The 11612-nt window shown below is 65.9% G+C and overlaps 1 protein-coding gene across 1 annotated transcript; it reads right to left on the reverse strand.

Annotated features, from left to right (window-relative positions):
* Positions 1-1042: 1042 nt before the first annotated feature.
* On the reverse strand, positions 1043-10869 carry USP43 (ubiquitin specific peptidase 43). The gene is made up of 13 exons (XM_063176082.1): positions 10501-10869; positions 9358-9498; positions 7500-7600; positions 4550-4642; positions 4246-4381; positions 3830-3953; positions 3256-3487; positions 2947-3058; positions 2691-2794; positions 2306-2383; positions 2101-2230; positions 1654-2002; positions 1043-1403 (listed from the first exon to the last, which is right to left on the reverse strand). The coding sequence occupies exons 1-13, from the start codon at positions 10867-10869 to the stop codon at positions 1114-1116; spliced, it is 2259 nt and encodes a 752-aa protein (XP_063032152.1). The 3' UTR covers positions 1043-1113.
* Between the last annotated feature and the right edge of the window lie 743 nt (positions 10870-11612).

An 11612-nucleotide genomic window follows, 5' to 3' on the forward strand; every position in this document is an offset into this window, starting at 1 on the left:
TGGGTTCAGAGCCGCCACTTGGGGATGAACCCAGGTCTGAAACCCCCAGCTAGGGATGGTCCTGGTTTGGAATGCTTCTGGATCGGGACCCAGGGTGCCCTGGGTCAGGCAGGAGCCCCCCTGTCAGGATTCCATTTGGGAGCCTCTGCATCAGGGTAGCCTGGTTTGGTTTTCCCCCAGCTCAGAAGTCCCTGGGCTGGGAGCCCCCAGGTCGGGACAACCCCAGTCAGGACGTTCCTGGTTTTGGATCCCCGCTTCAGGCACCCTTGTGGTGAGACACCCCTGTTGGGGAGCTCCCCGATCCGTTCAGGACCTGCTGTACATCTGCTGGGGTGGTGCTCCCATCCATGGCTCAGAAGCTGGACTCGGGCACGGCCGAGGGCCGCAGGGGCCCAGGGGGCTGCCGGCCCCGCTGCAGGGTGGCCCCGGGGGGAGCGCGGGCCAGGGGCGGCCCCGCCGCGGCCCTGCCCAGCGAGGCGGATCTGCGCAGCGCCCCCTCGGCCCGGGGGGGCAGGCTGGCCGAGCTCCGCGACCGCCCCAGCGCCGAGGGGCCGGGGGGGCAGCGGCCCGGGGGCACAGCCGCGTCCCCCCGCGGCCCCGCGGCCCCGGGGCTGCTGCCGGCTCCCGGCGGCGGCCGGCGCGGGGTCCCCTCGGCGCTGGCGGCCCGGCGGAGCCGGCGGGGGGCGCGGGGGGCGCCCGGCTCCCCCTGTCCCGCGGGTCCGGCGGGGACGGTCCGGACGCTGAGGCTGCGACCGTGCAGCCCCTGCAGGCCCCGCACCGAGGGCCGCGCCTCGAACCCGCCTGCGGGGAAAGCACGGTCAGGGCGGGCGGGGGGCGCGGCGGGCACCGGGGGCCGGCATCCTGAGTCTCACCGTTCTCCGGGGCGGCGACGGAGCCCGAGGGGTCGGGGTCGGTGCGGGGGTCGGCGCGGGGCTCGGAGGCGGCCAGGCGGAACACCCAGTGCCCCGCGGCGGCGGCGGAGCCTGCGGGGAGCGGGGCGTGGGCCGGGGGCACCGAGAGGGGGGACCCAGCGCGGGGAGCGGGGCGTGGGACAGGGTAGGACAGGATGGGCTGGGGGTGAACCGGGGATGGGACAGGGTGGGCTGAGGGTGCTCACACGCGAAGGGATGGCGCAGCAGGTCTGTGTGCACACGTGTGCAGGGGGCAGAGGCAGGCGTGTGCACACGGGTGTGGGTGACACGTGGGGCTGTGTGTGAGCACGCGGCAGTGCCAGGGTGTGGGAGCAGGGATCTGGGGCTCACCCGTGCTGGAGCCGGCGGCGCGGCGGCGCTGGTAGAACAGGATGTAGGCGCTGCGGGTGCTCACCTCGGCCTCACGCACCCACTCCACCCGGCTGTCGTCGTAGCTGTACCAGCGCCCGTCCAGGGCGTTGCAGCAGAACGCTGGGGGCGAGGGGACACGGGGTGAGCGGGGACAGGGGCTCTGTCCCTGGATGCCCCCAGCCCCAGCGTGCAGAGGGGACCAGGAGCCCTATGGTGCAGGGACACACCAAGGGAATGACGGTGCTGGGGGACACATGCCGGTGCCATGAGGTGGCTGGAATGCCATCCTGAATGTCCCCTGCCCCCCGGTTCCCCTCTGCCCTGCCCCATGGCACCCCCATTATACCCCTGTCCCAGCGTCCCCGCTCACCGGTGTAGTGGCCGCCCTGCATGCTGCCATGGTGGTTGCAGACGGCGTACAGGTCGTACAGGTGGTCGCGGGGGCAGCCCGGGGGCAGGCACAGGGTGGGCTGCCAGGGCACCCAGCGCCCCAGGAGCTGCCCCCCGGGCTGGCCCCGCTGTGCCACGTGCGGGGCCATGTCCAGCCCCCGCAGCGGGAACCTCACCAGCGTGGTGAGCTTGTGCCGCTGCTCGGCCACCTGCCGGAAGCGCTTCAGGTGGATGATGAGGATGTCGGGCAGCGTCCACAGGCTGAGCTTCACCGTGCCCTGCTGGGGCACCTTGCAGTGCGGGCAGCGCCAGGCATCGTCCGGGGCCAGCTGGGGACACCACGTCATGTCCACCTCCCTCCCTGTCACCCCCGGCAGCTCCACAGCCACCCCCAGCACTGCAGCCCCTGTGCTGGGGGTGCCCGTACCTGCTCCTCCTTGGTGTAGAGCTGGAAGCATTCATCCAGGGTGCAGCTGTGCTGCTGCCCGTGCGCCTGCTGCTGCCGTCTCACGCTCTCTGCATCCTGCACCACCTCCTCCTGGATGCTCCCGAACAGCCTGGGGGGGACACGTCACCACTGAGGGTGACTCCAATGCCAGGGTGTCCCCTCAGCCCGGGCACAGGGGACTTACCGCTCTTTGGTGCTCATGTCCCACTCCACCGTCAGCCTCACGTGGGGAGGGCCCCCGGCCCCGCACAGCTGCAGGGCCCTGAGGGGAGGACAGGGTGAGATGTCCCCAGAACCCCTGTCCCCATGGGGACACCTCCTTGCCAGCCCGTGGAGGCAGGCAGGGACAGCCAGCACCTCCCACACTGGGAACACGGGGCTGGGGACCCAGTGCTGGGGCAGCAGAGTGACCACACTGTGGCTACCCAAAGTGTCACCACTGGGCACCCATGGTGACAACACAGCCATGCTCAGGGACCCTCTGATGGCCCACTCATGTTGATGTCACTAACCACCCCCAGGGGTTGAGGGGACATCCTGGGGACAGTCCTGTCCCTGTCGCCCCTTACCTGTCGATGGCAGGGTGGCAGAGAGGATGAGGATCCTGAGGGGACAGGTAGGTGCAGGGGGCCGAGCCCCCGGCCAGGCGGATCCGGAAAAGGGCTCCTGTGCCCTGTGAGGGGAGAGGGGGCTGTGGGGCCACCAGGGGACAGGGATCCCTTGCCCAGCAGCAGCACCTGGCCAAGCCAGGCCTTGGCACACGGGGCAAACACAGCCCCCGAATTTGGATGGCTTTGAGGGCACAGGGCTGTTCCCTGGGCTCACCTGTGGCCGGACATCTCCCCGCAGGACCCCCCTCAGCTGGGCCAGGATGTTCTGCTGCAGCTGCTCCCAGGAGACGCCGCGCTCCTCCCGCAGCACCAGCGGCGGCCCGAACCTGGGCACAGGCAGCAGGGACACGGGCTGGGTGTCACATGGGTGAGGAGGGGGTGGGACAGGGTGGCAGGCGGGTGACAGGTGGGTAGCAGGCAGGTGGCAGGACAGGGTGGCAGGCAGGTGGCAGGGAGGTGGCAGGACAGGGTGACAAGCAGGTGGCAGGCAGGGGGCAGGTGGGTGGCAGGCAGGTGGGGGTACCTGGCGAGCTGTGGCCCCGTGCCCGCTGTGTTGCAGAGCAGCAGGAGGATGCGGCCGCCGGGCGCGCGGTGCAGGCAGTCGGAGGAGCGGGCAGCGCTGGACAGCAAGCGCGGCCCCTCCGGCCGTGGCACCGCGGGGGACGTGGGGAGGCTGCGTGGACACCCTGCGGAATGAGGGAAACGAGGGGCTCTTGTTAGCAGTGGGTTAATTATTGCCACAGCCCTGCCTAGCACTGCCGTTCACACCAATCCCAGCAGAGAGGACACAGCTCCCACCAATCCCAGCCAAAGAGATCCATTTCCCACTAATTCTGACAGAAACTGCCTCCCCTATTCCCGATGGGGCGCAGCTGCCTCTGACCAATCACAGCAGGGAGGATCCACTGCCCCACCAATCCCAATGAGGGGATCCATCACCTGCCACCAATCACAGTGAGGGATCCACGGCCTCCCGCCAATCACAGGGTCGTTCCCGCCCCCCCGCCCAGCGCCAATCCTAGCACAGCCCGGGAGCTCCCAGCCAATCGGCGCGGGGCGGGCCGGCAGCCGCAGCCAATGGCAGCGCGCGGCGGTACCTGCGCGGCGGGCGGGCGGCGGCTGGAAGGCGTAGACGGGCGCGGCCTCGCCGGCCGCCCGCAGCGCCTCGGGGTCGGACAGCGAGCGCAGGAGGCCCCGCGGGGACACCTCGGCCAGGATCACCTGCGGGACGGGCGTTCAGCAGCACCGCCCGGGCCGGCCCCAAGCCCCGCTCCTCGCTCCCCTCCCCGCTCCCCGTGCCCCGCCCCGCTCCGCTCTCCGCTCCCCGCTTCCCGCTCCGTTCCGCTCGGCACCCCGTTCCCCGCTCTGCTCCCCGCGCTCCGCTCCCCTCCCCGCTCCGCGCTCCCCTCCCCGTCCCGCTCCGCTCCCCGTTCCCCGCTCTGCTCCCCGTTCCCCGCTCTGCTCCCCGTTCCCCGCTCTGCTCTCCGGACCCCGCTCCCCGCCCGCCCGTTACCTGCTCGGCGGGGACGCGGCCCTCCCGCGCCACCATCTCCCGCAGGTCGGCCACGGTGCCCAGCAGCGGCACGGCCAGGCCCACCCGCACGAAGCGCCAGCGCTCGCACTGCAGCACCAGCGTGACGTTCAGAGCCCTGGGGACACGGCGGGGACACGGCTCAGCACCGCCTGGCAGCCCCGCATGGCACACACCCACCGGGCACCGCTGCCGCCTGCCCCGCGGCTGCCGCCGCCTCCGCGTTCGTTATTTACCCCAAAAAATGCAAATTGCTGTGCTCGGAACAGCCGTCCTGCGGGCTCACCTGGTCTGGCGCAGCGGGATGGGCAGCGAGATGCACAGGAAGGGGTCGAAGGTGTTGCTCTGCTTCAGGCAGTGAGGGCACGTCAGGGAGGACCTGGCAGATGGATGGGCAGCGTCAGCACAGCGGGCACGGCCCCCGAGAGCCCACCCTGGGGCTGATCCCAGGTACCACACCCCAAATCCACCATCCCAGGTACCACACCCCAAATCCTCCATCCCAGCAACCACACCCCAAATCCACCGTCCCAGGTACCACACCCCAAATCCACCATCCCAGCAACCACACCCCAAATCCACCATCCCTGGTACCACACCCCAAATCCTCCATCCCAGCAACCACACCCCAAATCCACCGTCCCAGGTACCACAGCCCAAATCGACCATCCCAGCAACCACACCCCAAATCCACCATCCCTGGTACCACACCCAAATCCACCATCCCTGGTACCACACCCCAAATCCACCATCCCAGGTACCACACCCAAATCCACCATCCCAGGTACCACACCCCAAATCCACCATCCCAGGTACCACACCCCAAATCCACCATCCCAAGTACCGCACCCGAATCCACCATCCCAGGTACCAAGCCTAAATCCACCATCCCAGGTACCACACTCCAAATCCATCATCCCAGGTATCACACCCCAAATCCCTCATTCCAGGAACCACACCCCAAATCCACCAGCCCAGGAACCACACCCCAAATCCACCATCCCAGCAACCACACACCACATCCATCATCCCTGGTACCAACAACCACCTACTGCTGATTCTTCTTAATTTGTTTGTTTTGTTGTTTTTTGTTTGGTTTGGTTTTATTTTTGGGGGGGTTGTTTTGTTTGTTTGTTTCTAATTTCTTTTTTCCCCCTGCCTTTCTGTTCAACAGAAAGGGAAAAAATGAATTAAAATCCAAAGCAAAATCCCAAGTCCTCTTTATTTGTCACCTTGAAAAGCCACTGAGCTCCCTGGGAAACAGCCACAGGAATTAATAATCCTTTAGCGCACAGACGGCTCTGGCACGTGGAACAGGGATAATTAAAGTGCCTTTTGCATATATAGGACGAGGGATTAATTGAGAGAGGAGGAGGGCTTGTGATGCCAGATGCGTGCCCTGCTGCCTGTGGTGTCGTGGCTTGGGGACAGGGTGGCCTGAGCATCCCACGAGTGCCAGGCTGGTGAGGGTGTGGGGTGTCCCATAGCGGGGCACCCTCGTGCTGGGGCTCTGGGATAATCCCGAGTCCTGTGGCAAGAAAACGCCATGGGCAGGGACACCACCATGGGCAGGGACACCACCATGGGCAGGGACACTGCCATTGGAGCAGGTCACTCCAGCACTGTCCAACCTGGCCTTGCACACTTTCACCTGCTTGTAGGGGAAGAAGCTGCCCTGGCTGGGGAGGGATGGATGGATGATGGATGGATGGATGGATGGATGGATGGATGGATGGATGGATGGATGGATGGATGGATGATGGATGGATGGATGGATGATGGATGGATGGATGGATGATGGAGGGATGGATGGATGGATGATGGATGGATGGATGGATGGATGGATGGATGGATGGATGGATGGATGGATGGATGGATGGATGATGGATGGATGGATGGATTGATGGAGGGATGGATGATGGATGGATGGATGGATGGATGGATGGATGGATGGATGGATGGATGGATGTGTGAATGGATGATGGACGATGGAGGGATGGAGGGATGGATGGATGGATGGATGATGGATGGATGGATGGATTGATGGATGATACAGGGATGGATGGATGATGGATGGATGGATGATGGATGGATGGATGATGGATGGATGGATGGATGGATGGATGGATGATGGAGGGAGGAGTGAATGGATGGATGATGGATGGATGGATGGATGGATGGATGGATGGATGGATGGATGATGGATGGATGGATGATGGACGATGGACGGATGGATGATGGATGGATGGATGGAGAGATGGATGGATGATGAATGGATGGATGGAGGGATGAATGGATGGGTGATGGATGGATGGATGGATGGATGGATGGATGGATGGATGGATGGATGATGGATGGATGGATGGATGGATGGATGGATGGATGGATGGATGGATGATGGATGGATGATGGATGGATGTGTGAATGGATGATGGACGATGGAGGGATGGAGGGATGGATGGACGGATGATGGATGGATGGATGGATGGATGGATGGATGGATGGATGGATGGATGATGGATGGATGATGGATGGATGTGTGAATGGATGATGGACGATGGAGGGATGGATGGATGGATGATGGATGGATGGATGGATGATGGATGGATGGATGGATGGATGGATGGATGGATGGATGGATGGATGGATGATGGATGGATGATGGATGGATGGATGGATGATGGATGATGGATGGATGATGGATGGATGGATGATGGATGGATGGATGATGGATGGATGATGGATGGATGGATGGATGGATGGATGGATGGATGGATGGATGGATGGATGGATGATGGATGGATGATGGATGGATGGATGGATGATGGATGATGGATGGATGATGGATGGATGGATGGATGATGGAGGGATGGATGGATGGATGGATGGATGGATGGATGGATGGATGGATGGATGGATGGATGGATGATGGAGGGAGGAGTGAATGGATGGATGATGGATGGATGGATGGATGGATGGATGAATGGATGATGGATGGATGGATGATGGATGGATGGATGGATGATGGATGATGGAGGGAGGGGTGAATGGATGGATGGATGGATGAATGGATGATGGATGGACGGATAGATGGATGGATGGATGGATGGATGGATGGATGGATGGATGGATGGATGGAGATCCTCTCCATTTCATGCCTTTTCTGGACTCACAGTGCCCACCCAGGGCTCACAGAAGGGCAAAGCCTCCTGTGGCAGGATCTGTGCCTCACTGACCTGTACTGGGCCTGGAAGTGGCTCTGCACGAAGCTCTGCCCACGGGGGTGCTGGGTGCCAGGGGGGGACCTGCTGGCACAACTGCTTCCGTCCTTGCCAGGCTGCAGGGGCAAGAGACAAGTGATGAGTGAGGTGACAGGGTGAGGGCATGTCCTTCAGGGGACAGGGACACGTCCTAGGGAACCAAGCCCAGCTTTGGTGTCCCTATGGCACGAGGATGGGCTCAAGGTGATGCCAAAGAGACTCTGGCGCCTGCCTGCCTGGCACTGCTGCACCCTCCAGGCAGTGTCAGTAAAAACCCTGGGCTGTTCTGGGGTAAGACAGTGACTTTCTGGTGTCTCAATGAGTAAGACTGAAAATCACTGAGGATTTTGGCCGAGAGGTGGATTTTCCTCAATGCCATCTGCTGGCATCAGGTCCTGCTGAGGCTGACGTGTCCTGACGGTCTGCCTGGCACTGGGGTCCATCTGGTGTGGCTGAGAGGGGACCTGGATGGTGTCTGTGCCCTACAGGGCCCCCAGAATTCCCCAAAAACCCAAGGGGTGCCTCCTCCTCCTGCCTTCCTGGCAGCCAAGCCTTGGTGCCCACTTTGGTCCCCCCTCACCCCAGACACTTATCGGGGGTCCCACCCCTGCCAGGCATCCCTCCCCAAGGACAGGGACATGTGGGTGACACGGCTGGCATCACCAAAAGGAGCCAAAACTGGGGGATGGCAGGGAAAACCACAGGTGCTGAGGGACACACCAAGGGTCCCCTCCCGAGAGCCAGGTGGCACAGCCTCCAGGTGGCACAGCCTCCAGGTGGCACAGCCGGTGTCACACCACAGCTCATGGCACACTGACATTTAACGGGAGTTGCCAGGCTTTCCCAAAAAGCCTGAGGTATCCAAATGTGCCAGGGAAGGTGGCAGGGCTGAGGGCAGCTCAGGGCAGGGCAGGGATGGTTGCAGGGCCCTGGCCAGGCAGTAAAGGGCACCACAGCCAGGCTGTCCCTGAGCTACACAGCTGGGCTGGAGGCTGGGCTGGGGGTCACCCCAAAGTGGGGACAGCTCAGTGCTGGGCCAGGTGTCACCCCAAAGTGGGGACAGCCCAGTGCTGGGCCAGGTGTCACCCCCAGAGTGGGGACAGCTCAGTGCTGGGCTGGGGGTCACCCCAAAGCAGGGACAGCTCAGTGCTGGGCCAGATGTCACCCCCAAAGCAGGGACAGCTCAGTGCTGGGCTGGGTGTCACCCCAAAGTGGGGACAGCTCAGTGCTGGGCCAGGTGTCACCCCCAGAGCAGGGACAGCTCAGTGCTGGGCTGGGAGTCACCCCCAGAGCAGGGACAGCTCAGTGCTGGGCTGAGCTCATGGGTCAAACAGCAACAGCTCAAATCCATCTCCTGCAACAGGCGGTGCCCGGCGGGCAGCAGCAGGCGGGGAAGGAGCCGGAAGGAGCAGGGAAGGAGTGGGAAGGAGGCGGCAGGAGGAGGCAGGGAGGGCCAGGGCCAGGGCCAGGGCAATGCCTGAGCGCAGATGGATTGAGGAAGACTTAATTACTCATTTTGCCAGCAGCAAAGCCGCCGAGCTGTAATTACAGCGGGCTTAGCTGGAGGCAGGGAGAGACGGGGGGGGGCTGCATCTCCTCCTCATCCAAGGACCAGGATGCTCCCAGAGCCGGGATGCTCAGCTGGAAGGCTCCTGCCGACATCCTCCATTCTCCCAGCACTCCAACCCCTGCCAGTCTCGGCTCCCACCTCGAACCACAGCATCCCTGTCCCCTCCGGGGCGGGGCCCAGCTCCATCCACCGCCTGGCACCGCATCCCGGTGTTCCCGGTGCCAGCCCGGGCCCGAACGCCCCTCCCGAGCCGGGGGCACCCACCTGCGCGGGGCCGCGGCTCTGCTGGGCCGGGGAGGCGGCGCCCAGGTCCTCGTGCATTCGGTCCAGCAGCCAGAGCAGGAACTCGAGCGCGTCGTGCTGAGCATTGCCCCGGAACTGCGAGCTGTGCTTGGAGACGATGTTCTGCACGACACGGGCGGGGCGGGCGCTGATCAACGGGTCCATGCTCAGCACCCACCCCAAAACCATCCCTGCTCCATCCCTGCAACAGCCGCTGCCCTGTCCTGCCTCTGCAGGGGACATCTCGGCCACCCCGGGGCCAGCAGAGTAGCGGGGACAGAGACAGAGGCTCTGTGGTGCCCCAGCTTCCAGCGGCCAGGAGGGGACACAGGGAAAACCGCACTGAGGCCCAGATGGGCAGGTCCAGCCATGGGGACCCTCGGGTCCCACTGCCCCGAGCGCTCCGATGGCACCAAGCCCGAGTAGCCCATGCCAGGGCGGGGCTCAGCTGCCCGGGAGCTCCCCCGGGCACTTTGCAAAGTTCAGTTTCTTGGCAGCACGGAGGAAATGTCACTCGGGCAGGGGACACGTGTCCCTGAGCGCGGGGAGCTGTGATGCCAGGCTGGCCGGGCTGCGGTGCCCGTGGCACCCTGTCCCCTGGATGCCCCTGACACCCTGTCCCCTGGCACACTGGCAGAGGTGTGACACACCCAGGGACAGAGCCCGAGGCCACTGAATTTGGCTCCTGGGACAACATCCTGCCTTTCCCGTGATCCCAGCCGGCTCCAGCTCAGCCTCAGGGCTCTGGGCACGGCCGGGCTGGCAGCTCACCCACCCCGGAGGCTCCGGGGACAGGGGCCAGGCCAGAGGGAGGTGACAGCAACAGGGCCGGGGGTGTCCGGCAAGGCAGGGTCCACCGGGAGGGTGAGGCAGGGGAGCAGCTGATGTGAGCTGGGAGGGGTGGCAGGGGTTTGGGGGGTGGTTAGGAAGGGTGTCAGTGGGTTCGGAGGACTGGGAAGGGTGTCAGGGGGTTCAGGGGGTTAGAAATGGTGTCAGTGGGTTCGGGGGGCTGGAGGAAGCTGTGAGAGGGGTTCGCCGGTGCTGTGAGCGGCTGTGCCGGTGCCGCTGGGGATGCCGCTGGGGCCGGGGTGAGCCGGGGCCGCGGGGCGGGGGACCGCTCGGTACCTTGAACTCGGCGGAGAGCTGCGGGGTGTACTCGCGGGTCCAGAGCGCCCGGACCAGGGCCGCCAGCCGGTGCGTGACCTCTCCGCGGGCGCGGTACCGGCCCAGCGCCAGGCGCTCGGCCAGCGGCGCCGTGTTGCTCAGGCACTGCACCACGGCGTTCATGAAGCAGGTGTTGCCGTGGTTCCGCAGCCCCTGCGCGCCCGGCGGCCGCTCCGCGCCGCCCGCTGCCGCCTCGCCCGCTGCCGCCTCGCCCCCCGGGGCCGCCGCCGGGGCCGCCCCGCCGAGCCGGCGCCGCGAGCCCCCCCGGAACCCGCCCTCGTCATCCTCGGGGGCGGCGCGGCGGCCCCCGCGGCCCCCGGCCAGGCGCATGGCCCAGGTGCGGAGCAGCCGCCCGGCCAGGCAGCCCAGCGAGCGCAGCGCCCGCCGCCGCCGCCCGCCCCCCGCCCGCGGCCGCCCCGCCGGGCTCGCCCCGCCGCCCCCCGCCCGCCGCCGCCGCCCGGGGCCGCAGCCCTGCCCCGGCCCCGGCCCCGGCCCCGGCCCCGCCGCGCTCATGGCCCCGGGCGGCCGCCCTGCCCCTGCCCCTGCCCCTGCCCCGGCCCCGCCGGCCCCGGCCCCGCCGCGGCGCGCATGGCCCCGGGCGGGCGCTGGGCGCTGGGCGCTGGGCGCCGCCGGTGCCGGAGCCGCTGCGGGGCCCGGAGGGGCCGGGCGGGAGGTTTTGTGCGCGGCCGGCTCCTCCCCCGGCCGGGCTGGCTCGGGAGAGGGAGACGGCAGGAGGAGGAGGAGGAGGAGGAGGAGGAGGAAGAGGGAGCGGAGCGGAGGCGGGGGGAGCGGGGAGGTGCCGCCGGCGGCACGGGCGGCCGTGCCCCCCCCGCCCCGGTGTCCCCAGCGTCACCCCGGCACCGCCCGGTGCCAGCCGAGTGAGCCGTCCCTCTGTCCCCTTTCCCGGCAGTCCCGTCCCTGCTGCCCTGAGCGTCGCCTCCGGGTGTCACAGCGGCGCTCGGAGATGCCCCAGTTCTGCTCCCGCTGGGCGCTCTGAGCTGATAGTGGCACCATGGTCACCTCCGCACCCTCCACACTGAGCCTTGGGGACATAGCGACAGCTCCTGTGCACA

This window comes from Melospiza melodia, chromosome 24, assembly GCF_035770615.1.
Source record: "Melospiza melodia melodia isolate bMelMel2 chromosome 24, bMelMel2.pri, whole genome shotgun sequence".
Taxonomy (NCBI): Eukaryota; Metazoa; Chordata; class Aves; order Passeriformes; family Passerellidae; genus Melospiza; species Melospiza melodia.